This window comes from Bubalus kerabau, chromosome 3 (genome assembly GCF_029407905.1).
Source record: "Bubalus kerabau isolate K-KA32 ecotype Philippines breed swamp buffalo chromosome 3, PCC_UOA_SB_1v2, whole genome shotgun sequence".
NCBI classification, from domain to species: domain Eukaryota; kingdom Metazoa; phylum Chordata; class Mammalia; order Artiodactyla; family Bovidae; genus Bubalus; species Bubalus kerabau.
Genome location: NC_073626.1, coordinates 8,916,503 through 8,931,593, shown reverse-complemented (window position 1 = coordinate 8,931,593; position 15,091 = coordinate 8,916,503). Strand labels below are relative to the sequence as shown.

Here is a 15,091-nt window from a genome sequence, read left to right as displayed (position 1 = left end):
TTGGGGCTGGATTTTAGAGAAGGAACTGTTCTCCCTACATGGGGAAGAGGAGAAGTGGATCTCTGGAAGGAGAAAGAGACCCAAAAGGAACAGAGTAGGCTGAAAGAATACAGCATTGCCTGGGAGCTGTAAGAAACCCAGGAAACCAGCGGAGTCAGCTACGCTGGGTGAGACGGGGAGTCAGTGCTGAGAGGCGGGCATGGGTCCAGAGTCAGACTCCGCAAGCCTTTGGAAAACTGGGTGTTTGGGTTTCATCCTATTTGCAGAGGGAAATGGATGGGAATCTGAAAATGGGAATTGACATTACTATGTTCAACGAATACTTCCGGAATGCTCACTGCGTACCAGACACTTGGGCAATGTCAGTTAACAGAAGATAAAAATACCAACTGATGGAGCTTACACTGGGGGTAGGGTGGAGAGCAGACAACGCACAGCAAAACCAAGTAAACCGCACTGCATGCTGGGAGACAGCCGCTTGAGGGAGAAAAGAAAAGGTAAGTACGACAAGTAAATGACATCAAGAGTGTCTAGGTGGGGGAGGGACTCAGCCTTAAATAGTCTGATTGAGAAGACATACGACCAGGACACAATCAGATTTGTTTCCGAGAAATATTATAGTGACAGGCAAAGGCATCTTGAACTGGAGTGTGAACAGACAGGTGGTGGAGCGTAACAAAGGAGGCCTCCAGACACATCTGGAGGGTAGTGACAGAAGGGACACGGAGAAAAGACGTGATCCAGCAGAGAGAGAATCAGCACATCATGGTAATTTTCTAGATCCACATGGGGGAGGACAAGAAAGCAAGAACGAAGTTTTCGCGTCCCACGACCAGGGAGATAATGAAGACTTTACATGTTTTAATGAACTCTGACTAGAAAGGAAAGAAGCAGAAAAGAATGGCTGCTCAAGGACAAGGGCTTTGAAACCAAGTAATGAAGTCTTTTTTTTGTTTTTTTTCTTTAGGGGGTTGGATTTTATTTTATTTTATTATTATTATTATTTTTTTTTTGGATTTTATTTCTTAAGCTCATGGAGAATTAGTGAAGAAAGTTTGTCAGGAAGGGATGGAAGACAGGATCACATTACTAGGCTGAGCAGCAAGCGCCAGTGGACAGCAATAGACTGAAGATGCAGGGAAGAGATTGAGAAGTTTGTGAAACAGGGTTCTTAGGGAGAAGAGGTGGGATCAAAAGTACTTACAGAAATCAGTCATCAAAGACTTTACTCTGAGTTACGAACATCTGAACTGAGGTCTGTGATCACAAATGGCATGGATCAGATGTGAGCCTCAGGAAGATGAATCTGGCAGCAACGGATAAAGTGGATTACTGGGGACTGAAGAGACAAAGATAAAGATGGAGGAGACTTTAAGTAAGTCTGGGCTACAGAGAGGCTGAGCAGACTGGTTTTAAAAAAAAAAAACAACTGCAATGAGGAAATAGAAGCCGAATGGAGCAAGTAAACAGCCTCTGGAGCAATACTGATTTTGGAAATTATTCTCTTTAAAGGGTACCAGCTGCTTGAGTTGGTACCCTCTTGAGTGTGCTAAGTTGCTTCTATCGTGTCCAACTGTTTGCAACCCCCTGGACTGTAGCCCACCAGGCTTCTTGTCCATGGGATTCTCCAGGCAAGAATACTGGAGTGGGTTGCCATGCCCTCCCTCCTCCAAGGGATCTTCCCGACCCAGGGATCCAACCGGAGTCTCACGTCTCCTGCACTGCAGGTGGATTCTTTACCACTAGAACCGTCTGAATGCAGCTCAGCAATGCCCAACAGCTGGGAAGAGGCACACACTGACAACTGTGGGAACCCGCAGCAAGGAGGGTGAGAATCCAGGATGGAAAGCAGCTCCCGACAGTGTGGTGACCTCCTCCCACAAGGTCACTTTCTCTTTTGTAGCCATCACCTTTTAAAACTTCTTACCTTAGCTGATAATCTCAACGTGTCCCGACTTTCCACATATCTTCCTAACCTAGTCTCCTGCCTTCAAACTTACATGTTACACTGTTGCTAGATTACTTTTCTCAGAAATTTCCAATGGCTCCCCATAACTTAAGAGTAGAAAGTTCTAGTTTCCTGCTTTGCCCTTCAGGAATCTCCATCTGAGTTCCTGCCCAGAATGATCTTCCAGTACTCCTCTAAACAGACTTTGCAGCCCAAATGAAACGCTGCCTGGACCCAACAGACTTGGGGAGTGGGAGTCAAACCACTGAAATTATATGCAAAATTTCATGTCTGTTTGAGTATCTGCATTTGGCTTGGAGGAGTTCCCATTGTTTGAGTCTCCAAACAGTCTAAGACACAAAAGGTAAAAAATTTAAAGCATCCAGGGGCTTTCCTGGTGGCTCAGAAGTCCCTGGTCTGGGAAGATCCCACATGATTCAGAGCAACTAAGCCAATGCACCACGATTACTGAGCTTGTGCTCTAGAGCTCGGGAGCTCCAACTACTGAGCCCACATACCACAGTTACTAGAGCCCTGGAGTCTGTGCTCTGAAACAAGAGAAGACACTGCAAAGAGAAGCCCGCTCCCCGCAACTAGAGAAAAGCCCGCGCAGCGACTAGGACCCAGCACAATTCAGTTGCTCAGTCATGTCCGACTCTTTGTGACCCCATGATCTGCAGCACGCCAGGCCTCCCTGTCCATCACCAACTCCCAGAATTCACTCAGACTCACGTCCATCAAGTCAGTGATGCCATCTAGCCATCTCATCCTCTGTCGTCCCCTTCTCCTCCTGCCCCCAATCCCTCCTAGCATCAGAGTCTTTTCCAATGAGTCAACTCTTCGCATGAGGTGGCCAAAGTACTGGAGTTTCAGCTTTAGCATCATTATTTCCAAAGGAATCCCAGGGCTGATCTCCTTCAGAATGGACTGGTTGGATCTCCTGGCAGTCCAAGGGACTCTCAAGAGTCTTCTCCAACACCACAGTTCAAAGCACAGCCAAAGATAAATAAACAAAATTATTATTTTTTTTAATTAAAGCATCCAGGTTGAGGCCTTTATGAGTTTAGCCAACTTAAATCATCTTCTGCTAAGGAGTAAAGGGAGAGGGTATACACTGAAGCCAAAAAAAAAAAAACCAAAGCAAAAAAACCCAGATACGAGTTATTCAGGATTGCCACGGAGTTCGCTCTCATAGTTGGTGCTTTCTAATGGTCTGTTCAGCCAGTAAATATATGAGGGCACTGATCCCACTCATTCACACCATCTTGAGAGGTATGAAACTCAGCATCCCTACTCGACTCAGAAAAATGCACCGCGAGGACCAAAAAGCTCTTTCACAATCACAACTTCCAGAAATGAATAAAAATCATTCTGAAATTACCATGCTAAAATAATTATAAGAAATTAGGAGTGCCTTTGAAAAATTTAGAGTGGAAAAGAGCTGACAAAACATTACAAAGGCCTAATTATAACTCCATCATTAAATGAATCCTTATGAAGTATATTATTAAACCCAAGATGTTTAGTCCTTAAGTCTAGATTTTTTGAACAGATGGATTACTTTAACTGTTTATGTTCTAATCATCACACGACTTCTTCCCCCCATTCATCTGATGGAAGGGGCTAGCTCTCAACCTGTTTTGCCCCTAGACAATGACCTTGGAAGGCTTGAAAGTGAAGAAAGAGACCAACTCTGAACACAGTTTGAGGAGGAAGAAAAACAAGAAAACAGAACACGGCTCAGAATACAGTGGCCTCTGTCCAGCCAACCCCAGGGACAGGAGCAAACAGGATGGAGCCGAGTAGGTGAGAAAGGTCTGTTTACGAAAACAGCCTTCTTTTGAAGCACATCAAGAAAAGGCTGCTTTGCCCAAGCCCGATGCTCTCAAAGGTGGTTTCCTCTGCTGCTGAGAGAGGAGACAGCTGTCTGGAGAAAGTGCTCCACTGAGACACAAATCAGCTCGAATGTCAATGGCCAGAACTGAGAACACTGACCCCCGCAAGGCGGGAAGCTGGGCAGCTGAGCCCATTCAGAGGGAGGAGGGGAGGCCTGGATCTCTGGGGTCTTCCCTGCGCATCTATCAAAGACCCCCTCCTAATAGACCAGGTGGGCTGGGCTCCCTTTCAGGACATGACTGGGATGGACTGGCTTTATCAGACAGCGGGGCCTGTCTGAGGAGGTGGCTTTTCATTCTCTTTAGCAAAGCAGGAGACAAAACACTGATGGATGCATGATTTTAACACATTATTGACCAGGGGATTTTTGCAGAAGCTAATGCCTGTGGCTGGTGATTTGTTATGTAAGTGAATATTGATACAGTCCAGTCAAAAACGTTCAGGGTAACAAATACTTGAGCATTAACACCTCTCTGGTCAATAAGTTGTTAATTACCAAGAACCCAAAGAGCTGTGTCTGTGTGTGCTCTGGAGTCACACACCACCACCCCCACCAGCTCTCTGGGGTGGCCAGGCTGTTCCTGGTGGGCTCTTAGAGCCTGTGGTGGGTGGGGCACAGCAGGGCACTTCAGCGGGCATTCCCTTACGTTGGTTATTTCTTATGGTGGCTCAGCTTTCAAAAGGCTTATCCAAAGGAAACACCAGCTTTGGCATCCTGCTGGCCAGGAATGTGTTAGTCATTCAGGGTCCCCCTGAGAAGTCTGGACAGAAGGGAGCCACAGCGTCTGTGTTGTCTGATGTCTAGTCAACGGACGAGGCAGAAGGGCCTGGACATCTGGGGCCTCCACTCTAGATCTCTCCACGTGCCAAGTGCTCTTGGGATTTCTGAACAACTTGAGAGGCTCCCAGGTTGGACTCTTGCTTCTCAACCCAAAGCGAACCCCAGAAGAGAATGCTTATGTAGCAGGATCCGGGAACATTCACTTCCCCTTCCAATAAGATTGCGAGGGGTTCTGTTTTCATGACATCTCCCCAGCCTAGGAATGGGAGCCCAAGATGGGGGTGGAGAGCTGTCAGTCAAGTACACTGAGCTGCCCAGGGCACAAAACTGCCACCGTTCTGCCTCAGGCAGGATGACCTTTGCTTACAGCTGCAAAACAAGGTCACACAGGTCCCTGGCCAGTTAGGAAGTGCTCAACAACGATCGCTTTCCCCTTTTAAAAATGCAATTTCAGTTCCAAGAGATACCTTATCACAGGGACATGGAGAATGGTTATGAAGCACCAGGCATAAGAGGGCCGAGGTTTCCCTTTTTCACTCAACTATCATAGCACAGTCTCCTTTAGAGGCCAGATCTCTTTTGAAGAGTTTCTGTCTAACCTAGGACTGATCTGTGTTAACTACCAGGTGTGTTTAAAAAAAAAACAAGAGTGATGCATTTTTATTCTAAAAATCAGGACCCACTGCCTAGTTCCAGGAGGTGCTGAACAGGAGGGCTGGACATTAGAGGGGGCGGCCATGAGGGTGAATGGAGGCTCCAATGCCCAGAAAAGGTTTAGGGAACACACAGGAGCCTGTAAGGGCTGGGAGGCAAAGCAGAACTGCCACATTGCCCCCCGAGAGCCTAAAGGGTTCAGTGCAAACACAAATGTGATTCCTGAAAACACGCCGGTGTTAACATCGCTGAGGACAAAAATCTGTGGTGTTCATACCTCTTCTCGCTCTAGCCTTCCCTTGACCTTCACTGTCCTTACATGTTCTTCCACCCTCTATGTACCACCTGCCTCTTCCTCATCCCTCACCAGCAAGTCAAAAATGGATTCAACATTAGAATTAAGGTGCGAGCACTGATTCAGGCATGTGCTGTGTGTTTAGTCTCTCAGTCGTGTCTGACTCTTTGCAATCCCATGGACTGTAGCCCTGCTGGCTCCTCTGTCCATGGGGGTTCTCCAGGCAAGAATACTGGAATGGGTTGCCATGCCCTCCTCCCAGGCATCTTCCCAACCCTGGGATCGAACCCAGGTCTCCTGCACTGCAGGCGTATTCTTTACCATCTGAGCCACCAGGGAAGCCCATGAACACTGGAGTGGGGAGACTATTCCTTCTCCAGGGGATCTTCCTGATCCAGGAATTCATCTGGGGTCTCCTGCATTGCAGGCAGATTCTTAACCTGCTAAGCTACTAGGGATACTACTAAGCTTCACTGAACAAAGGCTTTCTCTGTCTTAATCCAAAGGCTGGTTAATCTGAGGGATGCAGGCTCCAGTGAGGAGGGGACGGAGCTCTGGAGCCCCTTGGCTACTTAGACACACAGGTGGCTGCCTTCTCTACCTGGGACTCCCCAAAGGAAAAGCCAATCACATGGCCACAAACTTCACCCCAATTCCAGATGCAACCATCACACACCGCTCAGCCACTGTGCCTCTGGAGAGATAGAAAAATGTTCATATTCAGAAAGCAGCTAATCAATAATCCTGTTACAGGAAGGGTATTCTTCCCAAGGGAAGAACCAATAGGGGGTGCGCCTTACAGTCCTGAGGGCTAGAAGCAGATAGAAAAAGTCAATTAGGCTGCATGTGCTGCTGCTGCTGCTAAGTCACTTCAGTCGTGTCCAACTCTGTGTGATCCCATAGATGGCAGCCCACCAGGCTCCCCCGTCCCTGGGATTCTCCAGGCAAGAACACTGGAGTGGGTTGCCATTTCCTTCTCCAATGCAGGAAAGTGGAAAGTGAAAGTGAAGTCATTCAGTCGTGTCTGACTCTTAGCGACCCCATGGACTGCAGCCTACCAGGATCCTCCATCCATGGGATTTTCCAGGCAAGAGTACTGGAGTGGGGTGCCATAGCCTTCTCCGAGGCTGCATGTACCCAGGCCAATAAAAAAAAAAAAGTGAAAGCCTGTTGCTAAACCGTGTCCAACTCCGTGTGATCCCATGGACTGCAGCCCACCAGGCTCCTTTGTTCATGGAATTTCCCAGGCCAGAATACTGGAGTGGGTTGCCACTTCCTTCAACCCAGAGTTTGAACCTAGATCTCTAGCTTGGGAGGTGGATTCTTTACCACTGAGCCAGCGCCAGGCACTGGCCAACTTCCTTTCTGGCTCCAGAGATTTCTGCCTGGCAGGGGGCTGTGCCACCCACTGGCGGGAGCTGGTCTTAAAGGGCTTTCCCAGGCTTGCCACTGTCTTCAGCACTCTGAACAACCACCCTTTACTGGCACCTTGGCAAAGGCACACCAGGACGCTATGACAACAGGAGGAAGAGAGAGGAGAATTGATGGATCTCGTGGGACCAAAGACGACCCAAGACATGTTTGTGTTAATCTGCTCTTGAAGCAGTAGTTGAAATCCAAGAGGAAAAGGAGACTATCCCTAAATCCTAGGCCCTAAATGTACTTTTGAAGATGAAAAGAGGGTAGCTTTACTGGTTCTGAACTTTAGAGGTCATTGTATAAGCAGCTATATGACTAACATGAACTCTGCAGACTCTGAACAGGATACGAGTTCCTTGTAACAGGAAGAGAGATTTTAATCAGGAGGTGCTTCCGTAAGTATTGATGTGAATGACGACCATGATGATGATGGTAATAGTATTATAACAGTGACCAGTTTTTAGACACAAACTCAGCCAGGCACTTAACCTAAGCACTCGATACATAACACCTTACACAATCTTCACATTAATCTTATGAGTTACTGTTATTATTCAGTCTCCACTTTACAGGTGGGAAAATTGAGAAACTGATGAATAGGAAGATGGATTCTCAGCAAAGAGAAAAAACCCAGGCTTTAAATGAAGATTTGTCTATTTTCAAGAATACCTTCCCACACTATGAAAATCTGGCTCTTCAAATCTCTATGTTAGTGACTAATATAATAGGGATTCAGTGATGGGGAGAAAACAAGCCTCTTTTTGAAAAGGCTACAAAACAGATGCCAGTATAAGTTAATCTATACAGCATATTAAAAAGCAGACATTACTTTGCCAACAAAGGTCCGTCGAGTCAAAGCTATGGTTTTTCCAGGAGTCATGAGGAGTGAGAGCTGCACCATAAAGAAAGCTGAGTGCTGAAGAATTGATGCTTTAGTCCCTTGGACTACAAGATCAAACCAGTCCATCCTAAAGGAAATCAGTCCTGAATACTCACTGGAAGGACTGATGCTGAAGCTGAAACTTCAATACTTTGGTCACCTGATCCCAAAGAACTGACTCACTGGGAAAGACCCTGATGCTGGGAAAGACTGAAGGCAGGAGAAGAAGGGGACGACAGAGGATGAGATAGCATCACTGACTCGACAGACATGAGTTTGAGCAAGTTCCAAGAGTTGGTGATGGACAGGGAAACCTGGAGTGCTGCAATCCATGGGGTCACAAAAAAGTCGGACACAACTGAGCGACTGAGCTGAGCAAAAGAAAAGTGGTGTCATTGGTCTTATCCTAAAATGTCATAAAACGTACACATATATAAAATGCACATGTATATAATATAAGCAAACATGCCCTGGAGGATACCCACCTAAAGTCATTAGGACACACAGAACCAGTAGGATGTTCTCCATGAAGCCCTTGTGCCCCAGGCTACAATTAGGAGCTCAGCAGGTGCCAGTGTGGCCTGAAATAGGCTCAGATCTGCTTTACTTAGAAAAGGCTATACACGTGTATGGTGGCAAGAATCTCAGTTTTGAAACCAGGAGGATGTGGGTTCAGATCTGGAATCTGCTGCCTACTAGCTGTAAGATAAGGGTTCTTTTTGGCTTCTGGGCAGGAGGTCTGGGTTTCCTGATTTTCCTCTGGAGAATCACCTCTCCTCCACTTCCAGTCCTGGCAACTCAGGAAAGTGCTATCTCACTCCTGAGGCCAGAGGCGGGCATGTGACCCAGCGCCAGCCAATCAGAACACTGCATTCTCCACCCACCCTCCTACCCATAGTCATTCATTCAGGGATGAGGAAGTTAGCCCTGCCAGGCAATGAGACTAAATTATGGATTTTGTTGGGGCTATTGATAGGCATGTGCTCTCAACTGGGATTGCCTATTAGGCCTTAAGCCTGGTCAAAGCAGGGACCATAAATTTTAAAACCTTCTCTCAGACTTGGTTAAAAAAAAAAAAAAAATTTCTAGGGCACAATGGTAATTCACATGCTTTGGAAGAAAACAATTCTATTAAGTCGAGTACTTTCTATTTTCAGAGTTCTGTGCTGAGAGGATATTCACATTCCAGGGCCACAGACAGTCAATGGACAAAGAACATTGCTAACAGACTAGACAGGAGGGGAATTTAAATTTATAGAGGTGTTTCTATTCATTGAGATAGTAGATGTTATCCACAAAATTCTTCCTGAGATAGTCGAAACAAAGTTCCTGTTTCATCTCCAAGGAATCTAACCTTCAACCACCAAAGAATATAACAACTACAAAAATTTATAACACATTCTATTGTTCCTTTAATCTACAAATTTGTGCTGGGAATGGAGCCTTTGCACTTAAATCTTAGAAGAACTCTCAAGTCTTTTGTTAATCCAAAGGGACAATCTAAATAATGTAAGTTCTGTGCTCATCCTAAAACCTCAGATCCTTGAGTCCCATGCTCTTGAATAACTACATAATGCCTCTCACAGCTTTAAATTAGACCTCAACGAAACCTGGTTTCTCCTGCAGGGGTCAGCAAACTCTTTCTGTAAAGCCAAATCATAAATATGTATGTTCAGTTGCTCAGTCTGTCACGACTCCTTGTGACCCCAGGGACTCCAGCCCGCCAGGGTCCTCTCTCTGTCCATGGGATTCTCCAGGCAGGAATACTGGAGTGGGTTGCCATGCCCTCCTCCAAGGGCTCTTCCCAACCCAGGGACTGAACCTACATCCTCTGTGTCTCCTGCACTGGCAGGAGGGTTCTTTACCACTGTCCCACCTGGGAAGCTCCAATATGGGCCATTCGCTTCTGCTGCAAATACTCAATTCTGCTGCTGCAGCATGAAAGCAGCCTCAAACAAATGTACACAAATGGACATGGCTGTGTTTCAAAGACTCTTATTTACCCAAACAGGCAGCCAGCCTTTGGGACCATGCCAACCCTTGCCCTATAGCATGGAGTTGCTGGTAATCTTTCTGCCATCTCGAAGGAAGAGCCCGCCTGAGAATTGGCTCAATTCTCAGCCAACAGAGAAGAAAATAAAAGGTTGAGGGTGGTATTGCTCAGGTTAGCCCCTGAATCATTTGAGGCCCTGGATCCAGCCATGCCTGAAACCATTCTAAACCCAGACCAATGAATTATATGAACCAATGAATTATCCTTTTCACTTAAGCCAGGGTGGGTTGGGTTCACTTTCACTGGCAACCACAAGAGTTCTAACAAATTAACTGTGTGATCACCAGCTTGCTCTCCTATAAAACAAGGACAATATTGACTTGCAAGGATTAATAGGTATGTACTTAAAAGTCAGGCAGACCACCTGGCCAATGAGGGTTCTTCTAGGGGTACAATTCCTTACATCTTCACCCTAGGATGTTCCTTAAGGAATTAGATGGTTTTTTTGTTTGTTTGTTTGTTTTTGTTGAGTTTTGGAGGCTCTGAACTATGCTGAAACACTCCAGGCTGATGTAAGAATCAACTGAAGTACCAGTGCAATTTTTTAAATCACTGGTTTGCATCTTACACCTGTTAAACCAGAATGTGAATGTACAATAAGCAGCCCAGGGATTTCTGATGCCAGAGTTCTGAGAATCACATGTGGAGAAACAGACTAGACACGGAATTCCTACAGAAACCTAGAATCCTACTCCCATCTCCCCAGTTAAATCTATAGCCTTCAGGAGGCTGGCTAAGGAGGACCATCCCTAGTGCAGAAAACTAAGTCATGCTTCAGTACTACCAGCCAGCCCCCAAATCCTCAAATCACTAGAATTTTTTGCTTGCATACTAAGTCATGTCCAATTCTTTCTGACCCTATAAACCACAGTCTGCCAAGCTCCTCTGTCCATGGGATTCTCCAGGCAAGAATACTTGAGTGGGTTGCCATGCTCTCCTCCAGGGGATCTTCCTAACCTAGGGGTGAAACTCATGTCTCTTATATCTCCTGCATTGGCAGGCAGCTTCTTTACTACCAGAACCACCTGGGAAGCCCAAGATGCTTAATGTTCATAGAGTGCTTTATTCTTTCCAAGTGCTTGTACCTCTGTCATCTCATTAGAATTTCAAAACCTCCTTTTTATGCAGGTAGGGCACCAAATTTCTTAACTTTGTTTCCCTACAATGATGATTAAAATCCTATTTTCTCAAATATCACAATTTAGCCTTTCTGAGACCTAAGAAGGTCCACAACAAACATTTTAATCCTTTATTTCCCAAGCTTAATTTAATCACAAATATCACTGTTTGGTGTTTCCTGGTGGATCATGATTTCGGTCTCATCAGAGACTAATGTTCACAAGAACAAAATTTGCAAAATGCCAAGGCAGTGTCTTTTAAATGTCCCCTTTTATTGTTGCATGAAGTTAAGACATTGAGGGGTCAACTGACTTGCCCAGAATGCACCAGCTCAGAGGAATGAAAGTGGTCCAGGGCTTCTGAGTCTAGAGATGGTCAATTGTCTTGTACATCTCTTATCTACTGGATGGCTCAAGAATGCTCAAGACCAGGATGTGTAGGTTGTTGATGTCTTTCCGTCCATTAATACTGTCAAGGTTCACACACTTCTCGACATTTTTCCTCCCTAGAGCTCATTCTAAGATTGCATAAGAATAGTCACTCAGTTATTACTGAATACAGGATGACAGACAGCCTTAGGAACCCTCACATTCCACTGAAAAGAACCATTTCTTGAGTCTACTTTCTCTTACGCTCAGATTTCTCATTCTCTTCCTCTGATGATGTTAGCTTCCTTATTTGCCTCCCATTAGTTCACAGACCAGCCTCTCAGTACCGTTTGTCATTTGGGCAGTGATTGTGTGAAACCTACACGTTCCTCTGGAAAACACACTTTTGCAAGAATGTTGCAAGAATGTTGCTAAAATATGTTTTCATTCCCTTTCCCTGTGTGTGTAATTCCATCAGTAGCTCTAACTTGGGCCTTGACCGTTACTCAGAAAGTAAGAAATTTTGCTTATATATTTTTTGAGACTTTCACAGGGAATTCTTACTTTCACTTGCTTCAGAAAACAGACAGTAAGCGCCGTTAGTCTTTTTTTCACAGGTAAATGTCCTATTTTGCTTGTCCTCAGTAACTTCTTTGGGGCTCTTTTATTCTTCTTCTCCAAGAAAGACGTTCCATTTTTAAAGAGATCTCAGCAAGAAAAGTCACTGGTTCATTTTCCCCCATAAGGTCAGAATTCACATTTAATTTAGTTTATTTTAAAATTCTTATTGTTTCATATGACTACATATATTGACCTCAGAGCCCTAGAATTTGGACTCTGAAACCACAGTCTAAGTGCCAGATGTCAGTTTGCTCTGGGACAATGGCAAGTTAATTAACCTCTCATAATTACATTTCCTTCATTGCAAAATGGGGATAATACCTACCTCTCTGGTTATACAATCGTTATATTGATACATATAATGAGTTTAACGTATTAAACTCTAGAATAATAACTGGCACTTACTGTGTGTTCATTACATACTTCTTAACTTCAAGTCTAGGGGTTTGAATGATTTCAAATGATTTGGTCTGCGACTCTCTGAATTCATTCGTGGCTCCATTTGAAACTCATCTGAAGGTGAGGAAAGGTGGAAGGCTGCTAGGTCTTAGCTGGAGGGTAGCAGAAAGCCGAGTTAATGACTATCAAACAGGACTCCTGATCCAGAACAAGGAAACTAACTGGACAGAGCCAGGTCTAAGGGGGAAGCCTCAAGTTCCTCAAGTTGAATCATTAGAATTTTGACCTAGACTATGTCAACCATTCTCTCCCCCACCCCCACTCTACTTGCAATAAGTGATTTTAATTGATAAGCTTCTTTTCAGTTTGCCTTTGAGGTTATATAATAAAACTTATCATCACTAAATTAACTCTAATGGTGCTAGTCTCTCTCCACTTTCCAAAGCTGTCTAGGCATTGAAGGATAAGCATCAGATCCGGGAAAGGAAAAAAGGGATGTCATAAGATACAGACCAAGCTCAGGCCTCTCTCCTGTCTGTCCCTTCTGGCACCTGAAGAAGCACCAAGGCCCGTGAGCATGTGAAGTTATGATGCATTAACTCAGCAAACATTCGTTACACATGCATCACACAACTCAAGTCGTGGGATGGGGATTTAAGGAACAAGAAGATGAAGTTCCTACTCATTAACACCCTAAAATGAAAAGTATCCCACAAAAGCAAACCCTATTCCATTTTTAGAGGAATCTGAAATTGATATGGACATATTAAAGCACATACAGAATCAGAGATAATAGAAATTCCTTGCTTTGTGTGACAGAATCATCTTAAAGGTCATTATTTCGTGCAAAAGTGTCATCTATTTCTGGACTCAAACTCAAAATATAAAAAGCAGAGCAACACTCACAGATAATTTCTGACCACCCTAGATTTTAACAGGAAAAAGGACTTACTTGCTTTTATCTGTACCTGAATCTCTGGGTACAAAAAGCTACAGTATCATAGCCCTGCTATTTTTGCATTCGGTTTCTTATATGATCATGGCAACTAGTATCTGAATGATAGAGCCATTCCCTTAAATGCATGAGGCACCTCGGGCGGAATTCTCATTATATTACAAATAAGTCAAAATAGGGAGGACCAGGCAGGTTAATGACATGAACTGCTGTCCCCACCGATCACTCTGATTTATCAGACAGCATTCCTGGATAGAATGTCCAAGCATTCCCTGGACAGTGCATGAATTCAGCAGATACCAGGCAACACTGATAAGACATTTTGCTGCAGAGCTAATCAAATATCAGTCTTGGATAGTCTGAAATTGATTCTGAAAGCAAAGGAAAGCTTTGCCATTGGAATGCAAGATGTGTAGAAAAATTCACACTTCCTGCTTCTGAAACTAACAAAGCAGCGGAAAATCTTAACTGGTTTCAAGATTTTCTCATCCAAAACACAAAAATCTACTGTGTGCAAGAGGAGTTAATGGTCATTCTCACAGCAACAATTTGAACAATGTTTTATCATTTATTAAGCACTTGCCTTTTATCACATCATATCCCTACAACAAGCCAACAAGAGGTAAAGTGAATATTTTATTGCCATTTCACAAAAGAGCAAATTGACAGTGGCAGAGATGGCTGGCTGCCTGGTTTCCCTTCCTCTTTAGTGAAAGTGTCTTGGGGTTTTGCCCAGCTGAAGACTGTTTCCTAGGCTCCTCTGAGGATTGGTGTCGCTACATTATCAAGCTTTGACTTGAGCTATAAGCTAAAGTCGGAGAAGGCAATGGCACCCCACTCCAGTACACTTGCCTGGAAAATCCCATGGATGGAGGAGCCTGATGGGCTGCAGTCCATGGGGTCGCTAGGAGTCGGACATGACTGAGCGACTTCACTTTCTCTTTTCACTTTCATGCATTGGAGAAGGAAATGGCAACCCACTGCAGTGTTCTTGCCTGGAGAATCCCAGGGACGGGGGAGCCTGGTAGGCTGCCGTCTATGGGGTCGCACAGAGTCGGACACGACTGAAGTGACTTAGCATAGCATAGCATAAGCTAAAGTGTTGCGAGCAACTTCTGGGAAATCTGCTTGAAGGGAAGGGATGTGCCATTTCTTTGGTCCACTTTTCTCTTCATCCAATTTCATGAAGCAAAGATGTGATGACTGGAGCTTGGCAGCCGCTATGAAGACAAAGGCCACCTCCTCATAGTAATGAAGGAGCAGTAAGCTAGGTGGCACCATGGGCCTTAAAATCTCTGCAGAGCCATCATACATAGTAGCTGTGAACTGATTGCCTCTGCGCTTTTCTGTAAGAGATACATAAGACCCGATCTTGTTTAGTCACTACCACACCCCACTCCAGTACCCTTGCCTGGAAAGTCCCATGGATGGAGGAGCCTGGTAGGCTGCAGTCCACGGGGTCGCTAAGAGTCAGACACAACTGAGCGACTTCACTTTCACTTTTCACTTTCATGCATTGGAGAAGGAAATGGCAACCCACACCAGTGTTCTTGCCTGGAGAATCCCAGGGACGGGGGAGCCTGGTGGGCTGCCGTCTATGGGGTCGCACAGAGTTGGACACGACTGAAGTGACTTAGCAGCAGCAGCATTGAGTTTGTGTGTTTTATGCAGCTGAATCTAATCCCAATACAAAGAATAGCTTG

The 15,091-nt window shown here is 45.0% G+C and overlaps 1 protein-coding gene across 27 annotated transcripts in view; it reads right to left on the bottom strand.

Moving 5' to 3' along the window:
* Positions 1–15,091, bottom strand: part of PHACTR1 (phosphatase and actin regulator 1) — a 549,201-nt gene that overhangs the window by 195,554 nt on the left and 338,556 nt on the right. Inside the window, exon 1 of one of the 27 annotated variants that reach the window (XM_055570618.1) lies at positions 1,205–1,432. The exons of the other annotated variants lie outside the window; for them this stretch is intronic. Coding sequence (XP_055426593.1) covers positions 1,205–1,217 — 13 coding nt within the window. The 5' untranslated portion in view covers positions 1,218–1,432. Of the gene's footprint in view, positions 1–1,204; positions 1,433–15,091 lie in introns of those variants that run through there. 27 annotated transcript variants of the gene reach the window in all.